The sequence below is a fragment of the Kryptolebias marmoratus genome, linkage group LG12 (assembly GCF_001649575.2).
Source record: "Kryptolebias marmoratus isolate JLee-2015 linkage group LG12, ASM164957v2, whole genome shotgun sequence".
NCBI classification, from domain to species: domain Eukaryota; kingdom Metazoa; phylum Chordata; class Actinopteri; order Cyprinodontiformes; family Rivulidae; genus Kryptolebias; species Kryptolebias marmoratus.
Window position 1 is genome coordinate 13,111,747 of NC_051441.1, and position 18,460 is coordinate 13,130,206.

An 18,460-nucleotide genomic window follows, 5' to 3' on the forward strand; every position below is an offset into this window, starting at 1 on the left:
CACTTTGTTTTAACACTGGATTTTAACTACTAATAATATACATCCCAGAGTTACATGAACAGAATGTGACTCTATAAGTGTAAAATTAACTCTGCTTTTGCACAAAGTCTGCTAACACCAAAACATTTAACACTTTTGAATTTGCTGTGTAGATGTTGCGGTTGCGAAACAAATGCTAAACGCTCGTGTTTTTTTTCAACAAACAATGACCTTTTTCAGAAATGGAGATAGAAAAACAAATCACCCTTGTTAGTAGGGAGGCACTATGGTTGCAGTTTATTTACAGAAATGGAGGATTTGTCCGCTGGAAACGTCACAGTAAAATAAAAACATCATCAGCCACAGTACTTTTCACTTGTGCACTGATTACAGGGTACAACTGCCTGCCATATATGCACCTCTCGTCTTCCTCTGCTGCAGCTGTCCGCTATCCGTGCACCGCAGAGCTTTTCCCACAGAACTGACTTGAATTAAACAGGCAGATCTTCAATCGTCTGTATGTTACTCTGAACCAGATATGCTTTGTTTGCTGTACAGCGCTTAGATAGTACTTTACTCTTCTTCTTTTCTGTTGTGGCTGCAAACAAAATCTAGTTAAATAAAACATGCTCCCACTTCTAGATGGAAGTGGCGATCACCTGTCACTGTCATTTTTATTGTCTAGTTCATGCACCTGCCCAAACTGAACCATCATGGTGTCAGTACATATACCGTTACGCCTTTACTGTAACTACTTGATACAAAAGTAATGCAATGTAGAAATGCATCACATATAGCTTTGGCTTAAACCACTGTAAGAATTGTTTTAGATGTCTGAAACACCCTCTACAATAGGCAGTGGTTTGACTAGCTAATAACGTGACTACTTAATAAAATGCCCTCCTTAAATCTCCAAATTTAAATCATTCTAATTGCTGTCTGCTGCAGGTAAGATATTGGCCACTAATCACTACTCCACATAATCCCACTTTTAAAAAATCCCATGATGCGAAAGACAAAAAACACCTAGTGGTAACAGTAGAACGCATGCAGGGTAAGTAAGAGATTGAATTTGTGAAAGGACAGCACAAATGGGACCGTCTGTAACTGAGAGGTGGAGCAGACTGCAGAGTTGGTGGTTTGTGTGAATGTTTAATGTAGATGTTTTGTTGTGTCTCTATGTGAAGGATTGTATTCCAAAATGCAGAAACTATTTGGCAAAAACATATTTACATTTAGGACAGACATATATATATAAATATATATTAGTATTATTTTTTCTGATTCAGTTAATTGTACTTTTTATTGTACATGTAGTTCAGTTTAGTCACAATTTTTTGAAGTGGTGGGATGGCTCATTTTGGAATGAAATCCTCCTCCTGTTTTATTGTGTCATCTCACTCACTAGCTGTTTCCCTCCTCAGCAACAAAGTACACAGTGAGTGTCACAACGCGTCCGACCCCTTTCTGGACTGGTATTTATTTATTTATTTGTTTATTCATTTCTGACTTCTTTCTGTTTGATTTTACAACCATTCCTTGCTTTCTCTTGTGTTTTAGATTAGCCTCCTTTCCTTTTCCTTTTATTCCAAACTTTCCTTTATAAATTACATTCCAGGCTTTCTTTAGCTGTTGTTTGTGTTCGCTTACTTTTCAAAGAGTTTTTTCTTTTGTTGTTGTTGTTTTATTTTTTGCCTTCTCCTCGCAGCACGGCTGTTGCTTTATTGTGGTTGACTGCTGGCTCTGAGAGACAATGAAGTTAAAGTTGATAGACGTTTCGGAGGGTAAGAAAGGAGGTGGTCGCTAAGAGATTTTTTTTTTTTCTTTTTAGTCAGCTCAGTGGAGATTTTGTGGCAACATTTTCATTCTTTTCTCCTGCACAAATACTGTTTAGTAAACAGTGTGAACAAGGATTGTTTAAGGATGGATTTTAACAACACTTTCAGACCTCGCCTCAGTTTTATCCTCCACTTTGTGTCCTCACATGGTGTACCAAAGTAAGGGTGAACTATCTTATGCTTTGGGAAGCTGTGTAGACACTCAGAGTTAAAAGGATAGTTCAAAACTTTTGAAGAAAGGATTTATGAAAAGATTATGAACAATTAATATCTTATATGTCGTAGATAGCTCTTTAAATGACCTCAGTTTGGGGAAACAGAGTTTATTTCAAAAAGATTGATGGATTTATATCTTGGGCAAGTAATGTCTGCTATCTAAAAACGGCTCTAATCTCAAAAATCTTATAGCGGTTTGTGCAAACCCTATTTAATAAACCTTTACATTGCTGCTAATTGTTCATTACATGGTCATTCCTGCAGAAATTTCATGATATTCATGCTAGAAGTGCTTCAGGCTGAACTGAAAGTGCTGCAGCTAAATGTTGCTGCTATTTGCACTTGCAAAAAAACAAACGATTGAATGATTCATCATTGAATCATGAATGTAAATAACTGTGTAATGTGAAACTGACAGCAATGTAAAGATTTCTAAATTGAAGTCTGCACAAACCATTATGAAATCTTGGACACTGGAGTTGCTTCAAATTGGCAGCGATCAACTCTGGTCTTGATCTCACATAGTCTACTCAATATTGTTAATTCAGTCAAAATTAAACTCAATTTCTCCAAACTAAGGTTGTTCAAAAGGCTGTCTACAATAGGTAAGATACTAGTTGTTCATAACTCTTCCACAGAACTCTACTTCAAAAAATCTGTACTATCTCTTTAACGTTTGTTGAGATGTTACCTGTTCTGCAGGCCCAGCCAAATGACCCTTAAATGTCTGTGGGTCCCAGTGTGTCTCTATGTCCTGGCTATTTTACGTACTTACATTTTTGCTGTTGGTTTTCACGTCATCATTCCCATGTCTTTGGGTGTATATTTTCACAACATCAAGTCTTAACGCAGGTCCTAATGCTGCCAACTCTCTTTTTTCCTGTTCTCTTTGCTTTATCTGCAGTAAAGAGCAGCAGAGAAACCACACTAAAGGGGTGAATAAGTCAGTGTGGGAACAGCGCACCAAGGAGCTGAGGAAGCAGACTCTGGCATCCAGCCGCGAGGCCCTCTACAACGAGCTGGACACCGATGATCGCTGGAAGGCAAGGACAGGGAGGGAGGAGCACAACAATGTAAAGGACAAGGCAAAGAAAAGCCCTTAGACTTGTGGTACTAGTGTACACAAGTTGGCTGGAATTTCCTAAAAGTGACTCAAATATACAGCTGCTCATGTTACAATTTGCAACTTTATATCTAATTAGAAAGTGAAATTGATTGTAGACATTTATTCTTTTAATCCATCTTTATTCATTTCTATTTTGCCTTTTCTTTGTTCTCTTATCTCCTCACAGGTCAACTTTGCACGTCACAACCGTCCAGATATGAAAACCCATCTGGATCGGCCCTTAGTGGTCGACCCCCGCGAGAACCGAAACAACAACACCAACAAGAACACTGCCAACAATTCGGACCTCTGTGTCACCCAGCACCATCCTGCTGATGAACTCCACAAACAAACCCAGCTCCAACAACACCACACCCAACAGAGTGGGGGTGGCGGAGGAGGTTCAAACCCACCCAGGCCTCCGCTTGATCGAGGGGAGTCCACAGAGAGTAGGCGGAGCCGCAGAGGTGAGCACCACCATCACAAGTCCCATGTCCGACTGGATGCTACGGTCATTCCTGGACCTGGCTCGGAAGAGAGGCCGACCAGGCGCCATCACCATACCCGGAGCGGCAGTCAAGGGGGAGGACAGTCGGAGCACAGGAAACCCAGGTCACACAGAAAAAGTGCAGAAGCCGGGGAGGACGGTGGTGGAGGAGGAGCAGCTGGAAAATCAGGGAGACACAGGAGTAAAGGGATGGAGGGAGGTGGAGAAGGAGGAGAGCAGGAGGGCGCTGGCGACGGCAGCGAGAGAAAGCCGAGAAGAAGTCGGCACGGCAATCAAGACGGAGAGGGGAGGAGAATGTGCCAGCACAGACGGAAGTAGGTCTCTCTACTCTGGTGTTCTCTGATTCCAAATATTTCTTCTCTACTCTTCTTATCATAACTTACAAATCAATTCTTCTATTTTTTTCCTCTTCTTTGTTGACTTTTTTTTAACTCTCTCAAGGGAATGCAGTGTCCCAAACCTCTCCACCACACGACCCATCCAGAAGAGCCTCTCCAGGCAAAATAGTCAGTACAGTGAGGATATGGACAACCTCATGAATACCAAACTGGTTTCTGGCTCTTCTCCACCCAATGACGGTCACAATAATCTACTTGCCAATCATACTGTGGTCCCTGGCTATGGCTCTGCCCTGCATCTTGCTAAAAGTGGTACTCATGGGAGTTTAGTCACATTAGATAGCTATGGGAACATTGGACATCATCGTGCACACAGTGTGATCAGGCTGCCCCACCCTGACTACACAGCTGTGGACATGCCGATATTCCCATCCATTAATGCCATACTGCAAGGTGAGGCTAGAACTAAAATGTGCTGTGTTTTCTCTATCATCTGCCGCTTTTTAAACAACAAACAAGAAGCAAATTTTCCCTTGGCACCCTCTAATTTTGTTTTCTTGGCTTTGATCCAGTTAATAAAAACGCCAACACCGAGCCTCTTCCAGCAAAGGAAGATAAGGATGATGATGATGATAAGGGAGGTGAAGGAGGTCCCAGGCCCATGCCGCCATATAGCTCCATGTTTATCATGTCCACCACTAACCCGTAAGACATACATAAACACATGTTGAGGTAAACAATGTGTAAGCAGGGTACATTAATCGACACCACGGTGTTTACAGCATTTGACTTCTGCTGAGTTCATCTTTGGATTCAGAACTTAATGTTTGATGATTTGGAGTAAAAGTGTCAAGCAGTCAGCACACACTATCACTTGCACCCAGACTCAAAGTTACAAGGCATTTATGCTATACTCAGGGCTACAAGGTTGAGATAAATAGTGGATAAACATTGCTTTACCGCAGCATAACATAGGCCCATAACGGTTATGGTGATGAACTGATCTCTATTATCAGTCCTAAGCCATTTTTGCTCAGAGACTGAGCTATAATTACACCTAAAAAGTACCCCATGTTGCACCTTTATCATTTCACACACCAAACGGAATCAGATTGTGCCACTTCAGAGTGTGCTTTGAAATAGCACTTTGGTTTTGCAGAATTAGGCCATGCTCAGTGCAACAATGCGGGGCTGCTGTCTCAAAGGCCCAACAATTTTGCTTCCAGATTCCATCTTTGTACCATAAAATCAAAGCAGTAAGAGAAGCAACTCTACTGTAGGTTTCCAAGGGCTTCTCTATGTACAGACGGACAAATAAGTTGACTTTGAAACAGCAAAATTTTTGATCAGACAACCCAAGGGATGGAGTTAGATGTGATACTAACAATACAAAGAGTTTATGAGAAATGTAAGGCATATAAGATATCAAGCTCAGTTTTATTACAGCTATTAAATTAATTTAGGTTTTTTATTAGAATATGTCTTTTATTGGAAGAAGTAACAGTTACATATATACAGTAACTAAGTTTTATTTACTTTTATAAACAGCAACACTAATAAAAACACATTTTCAATTGTATTCAGACTTGTTTATTTTTAGATTACAGTTTAAATGCTGCTTTGTAAAACTTGTGAACAGGATATCTGAAACACTGATACAACATTAAATGATCTATGAATAAGTAGGAGTTGAACCTCTCAGTGATGTTGATTATACCCGCAAATTGGATAAATGTTATCCATATCATTTATGCTAAAGAAAATGTTTTTATGTGCCTCTAGCTTTCGACGGGCATGCCACTATGTTTGCACTTTACGTTATTTTGAGATGTGCATCCTGCTGGTCATTGCCATGAGCAGTATCGCCTTGGCTGCTGAAGATCCCGTCTGGCCTGATTCCCCTCGAAACAATGTAAGAAAGTCAACTTAACTTCTCGTATCGCTTCCATCAAGCTTAAAATATTGTGAGCATGTGATGCAGGTTTGTTTTCTTTATGTTTAACACGCCAATTTGTTGTTATTTTGAGTTTCAGTAAAACAGTTATATTTTTTATGAGTCTACCATTTTTCTGATGTAACAATGTGGGACGATGTTTGGGTTTCATTCTTTATGTAGGAATGAGGCATTATGTCAATCAAAGTTTCTTCTTGCTGGATGCAGCAGTCAATCATACCATCTTTTATTTATTTATTTTTTGTGCAGGTACTCCGCTATTTCGACTATGTTTTCACAGGAGTGTTCACATTTGAAATGCTGATAAAGGTGAAGGCACAATATCCAATTAACAAACAACATTTCTGAGATGCCGTCAGCTCTTCATAAAGCTTCGTCTTTGGCTGATTTCTGTCTCTGTTCCAGATGGTGGATCTGGGGTTGGTCTTGCACCAGGGCTCTTATTTCCGGGACTTGTGGAACATCCTTGACTTTATAGTGGTTAGTGGTGCTCTGGTGGCCTTTGCCTTCACGTAAGTGTCCCTCCTTTCCCTCTCCTCTCCTTGCTCCTGCACCTCTTCCAGCTTTACTGTTACCTTGGAGTCCTGCCTCCACTGTTCCTCTTTACTCACAAATGGTTCATTTTTGGTCTTTCCCTTCCTTCCTGCTAGTTTTTTGTTTTTTTTCTTCCTATTCCATTCATCTTTGCTCATCCTTTAACAACTCTCTATTTTCTTGTCACCTATCATCTCGTTATTTAAGCATTTTTGTTTGCTGTACTGTACAAATGGCAAGTTGTCGTCATTTAGCCATTTTTAAACTTTTTTTCTACATCCATCTTTTGGTCCTGTAGTCCTTCACTTTCTTAGCTCCTCCTTTAAAGCCCTCCTCCATCTGCTTAAAACCACTGCAAAAAAAAAAAAAAAAAAGAAAAAAAAATAGTGTACCAGCTTCCTCCTCCTATCTACCTACTCTCCCCCATGTGAGAGGTGAGGACCACCCTGTGCACCTGTAACCCTTTAGTGCCCAGGGCGTTCTAGAGTTAAAGGGCCCAATGCAAAGCCAGGCCAGGTCATGCTGAACTTGGTTCCAAAAATCTTCACACCCTTCCTCCTCGACAAAGCAGGTACTTTAAACTCTGGTTAATCTGCATGAGTGTGAGGATTAAAAAGTAGTTTGTAAGTGAGTTAGAATGTTTTATGCTAGGTACAAAAATGGAATTTAGGGATGTAATTGAGAAAAGAAGCAATCTTGTGAAATTAAACCTATGTTTTTCTTTTTATTTCTTTTGCTACACAGGATGTTGGCTGTTCTATTCATTTACTATCTCATATTTACTATCTCACTACTGGTACACTTCTGGGATCAAATGCAAGTTTCGCATGAGCCACTGTAATGTTTGAAACTGGAGTTTTTTTCAAGATAGTAGCAATCTACTTCGCCCCACTTGGACAGTTCCCTCCTTCCTTTACTGTTTTGTTCTTTCCTTCTTTTACTTCACTGCTCATAGATCAAACCTAGAATCTCGTTGATGTAACTACTCTCAAAAACTTCCATACAAACTAAATGTTTTGTTGATGTGAAGGAGAAACGATCCCATCCCCTTGAAAATTTGAAGAAATGCTTTTTTGACCTCATTGTAAACATTGTTTTCATTTCAAGATCACTATGAGGTCTTAAACTTCTTATGACAGAGAGTTGTGGAATACAAGAGTGATTCCCAACCACACACACACACACAAACACATCTTCACCAGTATTCAGAAGCTTAAAATTCACTGTTGAGATTTTATATGCCATGGGATTTTCTTTTGGATAATAAATTCTAAAATTTTAAAATAGATTTTCTGTCTTTTGAGTTTACCTAGAGTGAAAAAATAACTATTTTATTTTGTAAATGAGGGACTTTGGTGTCTTCATTATTTTTCTAGTTTGGTTTTTCCAGTATAATTGCATAAATGTCAGTGAAAAATCTCACCTCACAGTAAAAAACAACAACTAATATTATCAACAAGTGAAAATCTTTCTGGTATCACTTGTCCAAATCTTCAGTGAAAATGGTTTGAACAGGATGGCGTATGGTCAAGTGGAGTTTGGAAGCTTTTCCAGCTTGAGAAAGAAATTATAAAAGAGACAAGTACTTACAGCTCATATGGTGATGCTCCATTTAAAGGGCCCATTCAGCCATTAGTGAATCATGTGATCTCTTTGTTTACCTGTGACTTTTTAGACAACAAAACATGCTTTGTTGTTAGTTTATTACACTGAGTGGCTCCTGGTGAAATCAAGTTTCTTATTAAAATGAATAAAATAGCTGTCACATCTTCAGCAATAATCTGTTCATTTTAAAAACAGTCCCCACTCCCACATATCCAGTAGGCCTCTCTGTCTTAAAATAAGTACAGTCCAATCCTTGGAGCTCATGTGTGGGGCATGTCCTTCTATCACCTGGGTAACATGCTTCCAGTTCCTCTGCTCAACAATGAATTGCCTTTTTGATGTGGGGCACCCCGCTGCCTGAATCAGACTCTAGTCTGGGCTTGGCTACCAGCCTCCACATGTCCTTGACTGCCTTCATCTTAAAGAGCGAGGTCCCGGTATCCTGCTCTGGACAAGGTTTGATGATGAGCCAAGCTTGGAGGTTTGGTGTGACAGACAGTATGCTGGCAACTCACTATTTGGACTCAAAACTTAGAACTCAGACTCTAGTGTGGTACAGTGGTCTTGCCATAGTTTTTACTTAAGAACAATATTTACACGCTCAACTATGAGTGCTAATGTTATGCTAAATACACGTATCCGTAGGCAATACATGACAAATTGCCATCCATCGTGCTGAAAAAACAGTCTTGGTGATGTCACTGAGTGGGCCCTTTAGGACTGGCTTTTGTCCCAGGTCATAGTATCTGAATCATCTTTATATGTGAGTGTTTTTCACTAAAATTCTCCCTCCATGTTTTAGTTGAATCTGTTTGTGTTTTTTTGTGTGAGCACAGTTACATATGTGCACAACTATCTATAACTTTGTGTTCTTCAACCATGTTGCATTTCATGTGTTTATATGTGGGTTAGTTTTGTGTTCGGATCTCTCCTGTTGGAGATTAATTACTTGCTACGCGTGCACAGTCATAATGTGATTAAATTAATGGTGAAATTGCTTGAACCATTTATTAGGAATTTAACCAATAAACCTGCTTTAACCACAGTCGAGCTTTACAGCACTAATGGCTAATGGATAGATGGAAACCAGTCAGACCAGATTCATTCACATCAAGATAACACCTTAATTCAATTGCTGGAAATCAAACAGCGCTCTAGAAAGGATCAGTAGTCTTGTTGGAGATGTTTATCGCTCCTTTAATCCAATCAGTCAGGTCTGAGAGCTCCACCGTCTTTTGTCATTTTTGCTGCTGTCCTGGTTTTTTCTGCAGTTTAATTCTTGTCCAAACTGGATTCTGAGCCTGAAGGGATTCTTCAACACTCATCACTTCTTTTTATTCTACTGTATGCGTAAAGAGGTTTTCTATGCAGACATGTTGGTTGATGTCTCTAGTAGTTAAATCCTGCATTTTAACCTACAGTTTATAGTTTATTATTATTGTCCTTTAAAGGTAGTACTAATGTACAGATTAATGTATTCAGTGGTCTTTTCACTGTTGATATTTAAATCTTTTTAGTTTGATAGCAATAGTCTCTTGGTTTTAGGGTTGATCTAACAAAAAGCAAGATCTTGTGTTTTCCTTTTACCCTTATTCTGTGTCTCATATGGATGTTTTACCTCCTTTCTTTGTGTCCCATCCTGTGTCTTTCTCCCACCCTTTGTCTTTGGTATACTCCCGTCTTTTTTCTTGCTGTCTTTCACTCTTTCCTCATCTCTTCGTTTGGATCTCCAACAGCGGTGGCGGGTAAAGTTCTCTGTCCTTCTTTGTCTTTCTCCTCCTTCTTCTGCACTCTCTGCATACGTTCTTCTGATCACCATCCTGTTTCCATTCCATCCATGCAGCATAACAGCTGAAATTTGTATTTATCCATTGTTCATCATGGATCTACTCTGCTATTAATGCAGCCAAACCTTGTATTAACCTGCATTATATCGCAGCTGAATGACATAGATGCTAAATGACATTCTGTGCTGATAGAAGATTTACCAAAACACATGATGAATAAAGACAGAATTTAAATCAAGAAGTAAGGAATCTTGTGGGGAAAAAAAAAACTAAAAAAGGATGAGAATGGGACAAGAAACTGAATGCTTTACACAAATGTTCCCATATGTACCCATGCACACTGAGCCTCACATTTGTATGTATGTAACCACCAGCAGACTACCATCTGGTGTGACAGCTGGAAGAACCAGGCAGCTGTAAACATGGCTGCTGTCTCCTGAAAGAACCATTTTAGCAACCTTTGAACTTAATCTCTTCACCCTGAGAAACTTGATCTATGAACAATAAACATAAAAAAGGCCTTTAAAATTTCCTTAAAGAGTCCCTGTCTGTGCTGTGAACTTAACCACTGATTTAAATAACTACATTATATTACATTATAAATGTTGCTCTTTTGAATTTCAGTCAATTTATCATACAAACAGTCCAATTTATTGTGTCATTGTGTAACTAATCATAAAAAGTAGACTTGGGATTTTCACCTTGCGTCGAGGCTTGACTGGCAGCTCATCAAGAAATGCTGTCTATGATCTCTTTGTTTTGGCTAAAAGCCCTTCAAGACAAGATTCCATGTTGTTTGAACAATGCTGCAAAGCAGCTAATCCTAGTTGTATTTTAGAGCTTCTAGAGATGTTGACTCATATAAAGAGAGGGTTTGGCTGTCGATTAAAGTGTTTACCTCCTTGAGAAACAGTGATATGTGACTCACAATAGACATGAAACTTTTTTTTTTCAGTGAATTTTTCAGGAGGGCCGTTTTGTTTTGATAGTTAGCCATGAAACCAAGTCCCACTGACGTTACAGCTAAAACCCTCTCTAAAAGTCTCCATCACTCAGATTGCTGCTAAAAAGGAAGAAATATTGCGGCATGGAAAGCAAGGTTTCAATGCAGCATGAATATATTTCACCATTGGCTGGGCATGTTCAAGCCGAGGCTTTAGCCACATGTGGAAAGCATTGAAATATATTGCAAAGTGTTTTAACAAATGTAGCTACAAGACAGCGTTCGGAGAGGAATTAGTGTATGTCAGCATGTACTGTAGTTTTAAAGTACCATCTAACTTTAGCATGTAGCTGCAGTGCTAATGTAACACTTAGAAAAAAGGCTGACGTGTAATATGATAGCAACGCTGCATGTGTTGCTATGTATTTAACTCAGACGCAGTTACTCACTTCGAGTTAACTCGGACCATCAAGAAATGGCTGCCCACGGCCATTTTGGAATCAAAAGGACTAAGGCTGTTATATACACTTGAACCTGCTGATGCTGAATTTATGTGTATTGTGTGTGTACATGCTCACATGTAGGGGGAGCAGTAAGGGAAAAGACATCAGTACTATCAAGTCTTTGAGGGTTCTGCGAGTGCTACGTCCTTTGAAGACTATTAAACGTCTCCCCAAGCTCAAGGTATGTTCACCAACACAACGCTTCTCCTCAGGGAGGTTTGTCAGGATGTTACCAAAGACCACAACAAATATTCTCGTGTTTTTCTCTTGCTCCCTAAAACAACCCAGGCCGTGTTTGATTGTGTGGTGAACTCTCTGAAGAATGTGCTGAACATCCTGATCGTCTACCTGCTCTTCATGTTCATTTTTGCGGTGGTGGCTGTGCAGCTCTTCAAGGGGCGCTTTTTTTACTGCACTGATGAGTCCAAAGAGTTTGAGCGTGACTGCAGGTCAGGAGGAGCAAGTTATGATCATCTGTGCTCTGAAATGTTCTGCTCACCAGTATAACGTTTAATTTGATTTCTCTTCATACATTTTGACTGCTTCATATCGTTCTTTTAAGCACAAATGTTGATATCTTCTGTATCTGCTCAAAAAGCCAATATATGAGAGCCATTTTTTCATACTGATGATTTTCAGAGGTGAATATCTGGTGTATGAGCGTGATAACGAAGTGAGGGCGCAGAAGCGGGAGTGGAAGAAATACGATTTCCACTATGATAACGTGGCTTGGGCCCTTCTCACCCTCTTCACTGTTTCCACTGGAGAGGGGTGGCCGCAGTGAGTTTACAGTAACAAGCACATTGTCCTACAGCATGTTTGCATTTTCTGGCATCCTATAACCGTCCCATGTCCCCATCTCCACTTCCACAGGGTGCTAAAACATTCAGTAGATGCGACCTATGAGAATCAGGGCCCAAGCCCGGGATACCGGATGGAGATGTCCATCTTTTACGTGGTGTACTTCGTGGTCTTCCCCTTCTTCTTCGTCAACATTTTCGTTGCTCTCATCATCATCACCTTCCAAGAACAGGGAGACAAGATGATGGAGGACTACAGTTTAGAAAAGAATGAGGTGAGAAACAATAAAGGAACAGTATGTCAGCGCTGTAGGAAAACAAAAATGAGATAAGACTCATGCTTTTTCTTCTTTTTTTTGGGACAGAGAGCCTGTATAGACTTTGCCATCAACGCCAAGCCTCTGACACGCCACATGCCTCAGAACAAGCTGAGCTTTCAGTATCGAATGTGGGAGTTTGTGGTGTCGCCACCTTTTGAGTATACGATCATGGCTATGATTGCACTCAACACGATAGTGCTGATGATGAAGGTAATGTTTTACAAGCTACAATTATTAAGATAACTTTTAGTTACCTGTTGAGACCTGGCACTAACATGTATTCTCTCTAATCTGAACACAAGTGGACAGCTCTGCATATGAGTTTTCATATCGGGCAGTGAAATGCATCCTGAGTGATCCAGCGTGATCAGATGACCTGCTCTATAAGCAAATAAACTCTTAAGCTTATTTCACAAAACACTTTCAATGTGTTTCAAGACGACTTCCTCCCATCTCAATGTGATTTATGTAAGGACCAAAGACGTATGGGAGGGTTAAAGTCGACCAGCTGCTGTTATGCCTTTGAGCCACCTAGTAAGGTAGTAACAGAGCTCGATATATGTAAGAGTCAGCAAGTGGTGCGCTCCAGGGTGTGAAACCATGCAGCTAATAACTCAAGTGCTCGCATGAAGTCATGAAGTCAAAACAGTAGGTGGTTCTTCAGTGTGGTTCAGAACAGATTTGCATTTAGGCTGTTAAACAAATGTGGATAAAAGTGTATGACTACTTCTGAATGTGGTCAGAGAGATCAGATCTAAATACATCCTCAGTTGATCAAGTGTGTCCACACCTGCATTTAGACTTGTCTGTTTGTGATTGGATTGCCCGGGATGGATGTTACTGTCAGGTCCTTAAATTTTATTTCATACCTTTTGCTGTTTCTGCCATCCCTTTATAGAAAAAAACATACAATTAAAGCAGACTGATTCAGACATCACTGTTTTACAATTAATTGACTCTGAATGTGATATGCTGAAATGTGTCTCTTTATGCTCCTTTTTGACCCTGACAGTGACTGTGTGTTTTCATGAAGGCACATTTCTCTGTGTTTATGGCCTAAGTCAATGTGCTCCCTTTGTGTATGTGTGCATTTGTTTATAGTATGACGAAGCTTCTCCCACCTACGAAGCTGTGTTAGCCAACCTGAACATAGTGTTTACCTCCCTCTTTTCCTTGGAGTGTGTACTCAAGATCATTGCCTTCGGAGCTCTGGTGAGTGGAGTTACATGTGTGGGCCAGTGTTTTGTGAGAATGAACTATTCTACTGTATCTTTGCAGAACTGCTCAAATAATAATCAGATATTGGTAAAATGTTTTTATCATCTTTACGTACTGTAAAGATACTGTTGCTAAGCAGTATACAATAAAGACACATTTGTAGCTTTTTTTTGGTAACACAATGGCAATTAATTGTTCTAATACAAGCAATCAAGATAAGAACGCACTTGAAATACATTTTGAATGTTGTTCATTGGCACCTAAAATTCCTGTCCTCTCTGGGTAAAATCCACCTATTTGCTCAGGACAACAGTTCTGATTTATTTTATATGGTAACAGTCTCAAAGGGATAGTTCAAATCTTTTGAAGTCGGGTTCTGTGGATGGATGGAGAGCAGTTAATATCTTACCTGTTGTAGATAGTATTAGGAACAGTCTCGGTTTGGAGAAATATAGTTTAACAACAACTAACAGCTAAGTCTGAGTGTGACCAAGACTTAAAAGGATTGCTGTCACATGAAAATATTTCCAGTTTCCAAAATTTCACAGCGCTTCACATGAATTCTGTTTTAAAAAACCTTTACATTGCCATCAGTTTTGCATTACACAGTTATTTACATAAAATCCTACAGCCATTTGCAAGCACAGATAGTAACAGCAGCAGCTGGCTGTAGCACTTCCAGAAAGAATATCATAATATTTCTACCAGAATAACCATTAACTCGTCAATCTGTTCAGAATTAAAGTGTCTCTAAACTGAGATTCTTCAAAGAGCTATCTAGGTAAGATATTACCTGTTCATAACCTTTCCATTGAACCTCATTTCAGATGGTCTGAGCTGTCCTTTTAAATCAAGGTATTGTAAGCTATACTAGGCCATGCTAGATGAAAGCATCTTTATTTATTTTATTTTTTTTATTTTAGGGTGGTAGTGAGTGACTTTTTGGGGATAAAAACAAAACAAAGATTTAACAAAAAAAGGAGAAAATTGCCATTGATCAGCAATAAACTGTGTTCAACAGAGGTCCAAGGGAGAGTACTTGGCAAGGAATGAATGAAATCTATTTGGGAATTAAATGTGGTAGGAGATCAAGGACAGTGGGGGAACAGCACCAAAGTAATTAGAGGAATGGGAGTGAGTGACATATTTGCAGCAAAAAATAGAATCAAAGATTACGCAGAGGGTGGCGATTAGAGGGCGCTCGAACAAAATCAGTAACAAATAATACTGTCCCTCAGGAACATCTATCTTTGTGTGTGTGTGTGTGTGTGTGTGTGTGTGATTTTTTTCTTTTTTTTTTTTAGATAGCCACCTCTCTTGCTCTCATCTCGTGCCTCCACATGTCTAATGCACAGTTTGGCTACAGGCAGTATGTTAGAAAGCAAAAGGAGTGCTTGTGTATCAGCATTTTGTCCTTACAATCCCAGAGTCTTTCTCTTTGAGTTGCTCTAATTTACAACAAATCACACATAGCAAAACTAGATCATGCTTTTAGATTTGTATGCTGTACATGCATGTGAAATCGTACATGAATAGAAGTAGGCAGACACTGAAGAGTGTTGCAGAATAATGTTTACAATGTGTAAGGTTTTGTTGGCCTTTTTATTGTCTGATGCAGCAGAATTCGTCCTTAGTCTGTCTGCTGGCATCCGTCCAACACACCATTACTGATGGACCATTTGTCTTATCTAATTTCTTCCTGCTCCTATCCACTACTGACATGTCTTTTTTTTTTCACTTTCTTGTTCTCTCTCTCTGGTGCTCATTTTGTCTTACTCATTTATTTTCTTTTCTGCCTTTTTTCATCCAAAATAACCTTATTTATGTTGTATTACTCCCCCCATTATTTCAATATGGTCTGTGTATTCAATCTTATTGTCCTGTCTTGTTTTCTGTCAACATTTATGTCCTTTGTTCTTTTCTATCTTTCTGCTTCTCTGCTACGTTTATGTTCTCTTGGTTTTTTGTCACCTTGCTGCATTTCGCCCCATTTTTTTTCTCTATCTCTTACCTGCCATTCTCTTGTCCTTTTTTTTGTTGCCTTTGTTACATGATCACAGAATTATTTTAAAGACGCCTGGAACATTTTTGACTGTGTGACAGTTCTGGGCAGCATCACTGACATCCTGGTCACGGAGCTTGGGGTGAGTAGCAAAATTTTAGATATTTGCTTACATGTGTATGTTTAAACAGAAGAAGATTAAAGGCTGTAAACAGACATTATTAAAAACTGAGAAGGGTTCATGAGTAAAAAGTATTTGCCGTGCTGCAGCACGTGTCTGTGAACTCTCTCATCGGTCACATATACATACAAGAGAAGACAAGGAGTAACGGGAAAACATCAGTTAGACGCTACTGTTGAGTCGAGCGTTGCTCAGTCATGCATGTCCACCTCTTGAAAGGCTTATATAATTGTCTCAGTTGGTGGGACGGGGATCCAGCTAGCCAAGTCTCAGCTGCTGTCAGCGAGGCAAGAAGCACGTTGATGCCAGAGAGACTCAGCAGCTTGTCGAAGCAGCCAATCATGTCATCAGCTTGTGTCAGACATCTAACGAGCACTACAGCTAACAACGTCACGTTCCCTCAAAATTATTACTTTGCAACTTTTTCACAGTTATAAAAATGGTAAAAAATAATACTTAGAGCTGTGCTCAGACAGTACACCATGCCTTTTGTGCAAGCAAAAGTCATGGTGAACCTAGTTGCGAACAAAGTCAGTGCAAAGACATGAGTGGGTGAGAGGAAAGAAGTTTTTCTTTGGCTGGTACAAACTGAGGGGAAGAGGTTACAGCTGGAGCTAAAAAGTGCATTTATCATTTGATCTCAGAAATCCCTCAGTAAGTGTTCCAAGATAAAAAAAAAAACAACAACAAGAGATACACACTCATTGGCTAGGGCTAAGTTAAACTTCAGCATTTGGTAAATTGGCTGTTCAGAGGAAATAAGGTTACAGATTGGTACAGAGAATAAAATTTATTTGTAATGTCTTAAAAAATTAAAACAAAATGTGCATTTACTTTTTAAATTACAGTTCTGTGGTTTACTTATGAGCAGTCAGTATCTTACCTGCTGTAGAGAGTGGTCAGAGTGACGGCTGAAGAGTTACGTTTTGCTTTATGTGCACACCCGTGTCTTGTTTCCTGTTGTTGATTTATTTTTGTGTCAGCGTTACAGCGACACACAGAGGCCTGCCATAGTCATTATAGCGATTTAGGTCATTTTCAGTATTTCCATGGGCTTGAAGACATTTTTAGAAACAGCTCAGTGATATTACGAGGATATTTTTAAAAACAAAAAAAGAAATAAAACTGTTTTTTATGTGGACAAGGCCTAAAACAACCCAAACTCAAAAATGTATTAGTTGTTCAAGTGAAAGTTAGGTATTTGTACACCATGTCAATTGTATATGAGACAGTTATTTATGTTTTCAGTTGTTAAACGCTGGTGTTGCTAATTTTGACTCCATGCGCTAAGGCTGCTAAGTGTATTAATCCGTTGATCAGCTGTGACTAATTATTACACCAGTCTAATCCCTAATTTGGGTAGATAAGAGAATATCTGTGCAAGACAGATTATACAGATGAAGAATTGTTGGAGAGTGAGCGATGGAACAACTCCTGGTTGACTAAGCTGATCAGCAGTAGGATCATTTTGCCACAATACAATAGCGTAGCAAGAAAAATTTAGTTGCGTTGAAAAAATTGCAACCAAGTAAACAACTGTCTCTTAATAAACAGTAGTATTACATTAAACTAAGGACAGTTTTAGTTTTTTTTTTAGTTGGTTAAAATTTGTCATTTAATAGACCCTGCTCTGAGTAGTAGTTAGCCTAACTCACCCATAGGAATTCCTCCATGAATCTTTAAACTGAGATGACTCTGACTGCTGCCTAGAGCAAATTAGATACTAGTCAGGGGTGCAACAGTACACTGAAATTACTGCTTGGTATATTGTGTTTTTCTTAAGTTAGGGTTTGGCACATATTTAATACAACAGAGGGAAAGTCTTTTGTACTGCCATTTTTTTGATGTAGCTCATGTTAATTTTGGTAGCCCTGGATTTTCATCAGTTATTTACGGCAATATTAGCAGAACTTATGAATGAGTTATAAACAAGTTTGCACTCTGTTTTAGAAGGCTTGTAGAAATGTGCTGCTTGCAAAAATGCAAATAATTGTAACTTAGTAGCTCTTAGTAGTCACATGTCAGCTGCTACAATGTTTATTTTGCTTTGCCCACATCTGAACCATGAACAATCAAGCTGGCTTCTGGTACTGTCTTTCCTCTTATACCAGAATTTTCATTTAGGTGATGTATTTTTGAAAAAGTGATGAGGTTCTATGTTGCACCAGCTATAAACAACATTGGCTAGTTATTAACTTGTCCACCCATCTTTGTTTATTGTCACTGTAGTTAACCATTGTGTGTAGCCCACACATACCTCAGAGTGGCATAGCTTCCTGCTACCTTTTCAACAATTTAGTTCTGCACATAAAAGTTATGCATGGTTCATGTTCATTTAGTACATGTGTGCCAAATTGAAAGACCCAACCCAAAGATTTTCAGTACACTACATGCATTATTACACCTCTTGAAATGACTACTAATAAGTATCTGCACAGCCCTGCTTAAACATATAAACATGAGCTATCTCTCCATAAGCTGCCTTTATTGCCTCAGGATAAATGGCTTGGTAGAAATTGATATCATTATGTGGACTTCATGAATAGGTTTGATCCAAAGCAATTCCACGCTTCTGTCTTCGAATAACAAAGTCAGATATGTATGATATTTGCTGTAATATTGCTTTAAA

General features: G+C 39.2%; 2 protein-coding genes across 19 annotated transcripts in view; both read left to right on the forward strand.

Moving 5' to 3' along the window:
• mapk8ip3 (mitogen-activated protein kinase 8 interacting protein 3) overlaps window positions 1-18,460 on the forward strand; it is a gene marked incomplete in the record, with an annotated part of 1,049,817 nt that overhangs the window by 542,516 nt on the left and 488,841 nt on the right.
• cacna1aa (calcium channel, voltage-dependent, P/Q type, alpha 1A subunit, a) overlaps window positions 1-18,460 on the forward strand; it is a 92,330-nt gene that overhangs the window by 42,949 nt on the left and 30,921 nt on the right. For 8 of the 18 annotated variants that reach the window (XM_017421883.2, XM_017421893.2, XM_017421896.2 and 5 more), the window contains 16 exons: window positions 1,404-1,454; window positions 2,938-3,106; window positions 3,326-3,960; window positions 4,088-4,437; window positions 4,557-4,689; window positions 5,767-5,896; window positions 6,188-6,247; window positions 6,344-6,450; window positions 9,814-9,822; window positions 11,392-11,491; window positions 11,599-11,759; window positions 11,950-12,090; window positions 12,184-12,385; window positions 12,476-12,640; window positions 13,532-13,642; window positions 15,709-15,792. In XM_017421883.2, the coding sequence (XP_017277372.1) occupies window positions 1,404-1,454; window positions 2,938-3,106; window positions 3,326-3,960; window positions 4,088-4,437; window positions 4,557-4,689; window positions 5,767-5,896; window positions 6,188-6,247; window positions 6,344-6,450; window positions 9,814-9,822; window positions 11,392-11,491; window positions 11,599-11,759; window positions 11,950-12,090; window positions 12,184-12,385; window positions 12,476-12,640; window positions 13,532-13,642; window positions 15,709-15,792 (2,608 nt within the window). The remainder of the gene's footprint in view (window positions 1-1,403; window positions 1,455-2,937; window positions 3,107-3,325; window positions 3,961-4,087; window positions 4,438-4,556; window positions 4,690-5,766; window positions 5,897-6,187; window positions 6,248-6,343; window positions 6,451-9,813; window positions 9,823-11,391; window positions 11,492-11,598; window positions 11,760-11,949; window positions 12,091-12,183; window positions 12,386-12,475; window positions 12,641-13,531; window positions 13,643-15,708; window positions 15,793-18,460) is intronic. The other 10 variants (XM_017421888.2, XM_017421889.2, XM_017421897.2 and 7 more) reach the window with 5 other exon arrangements.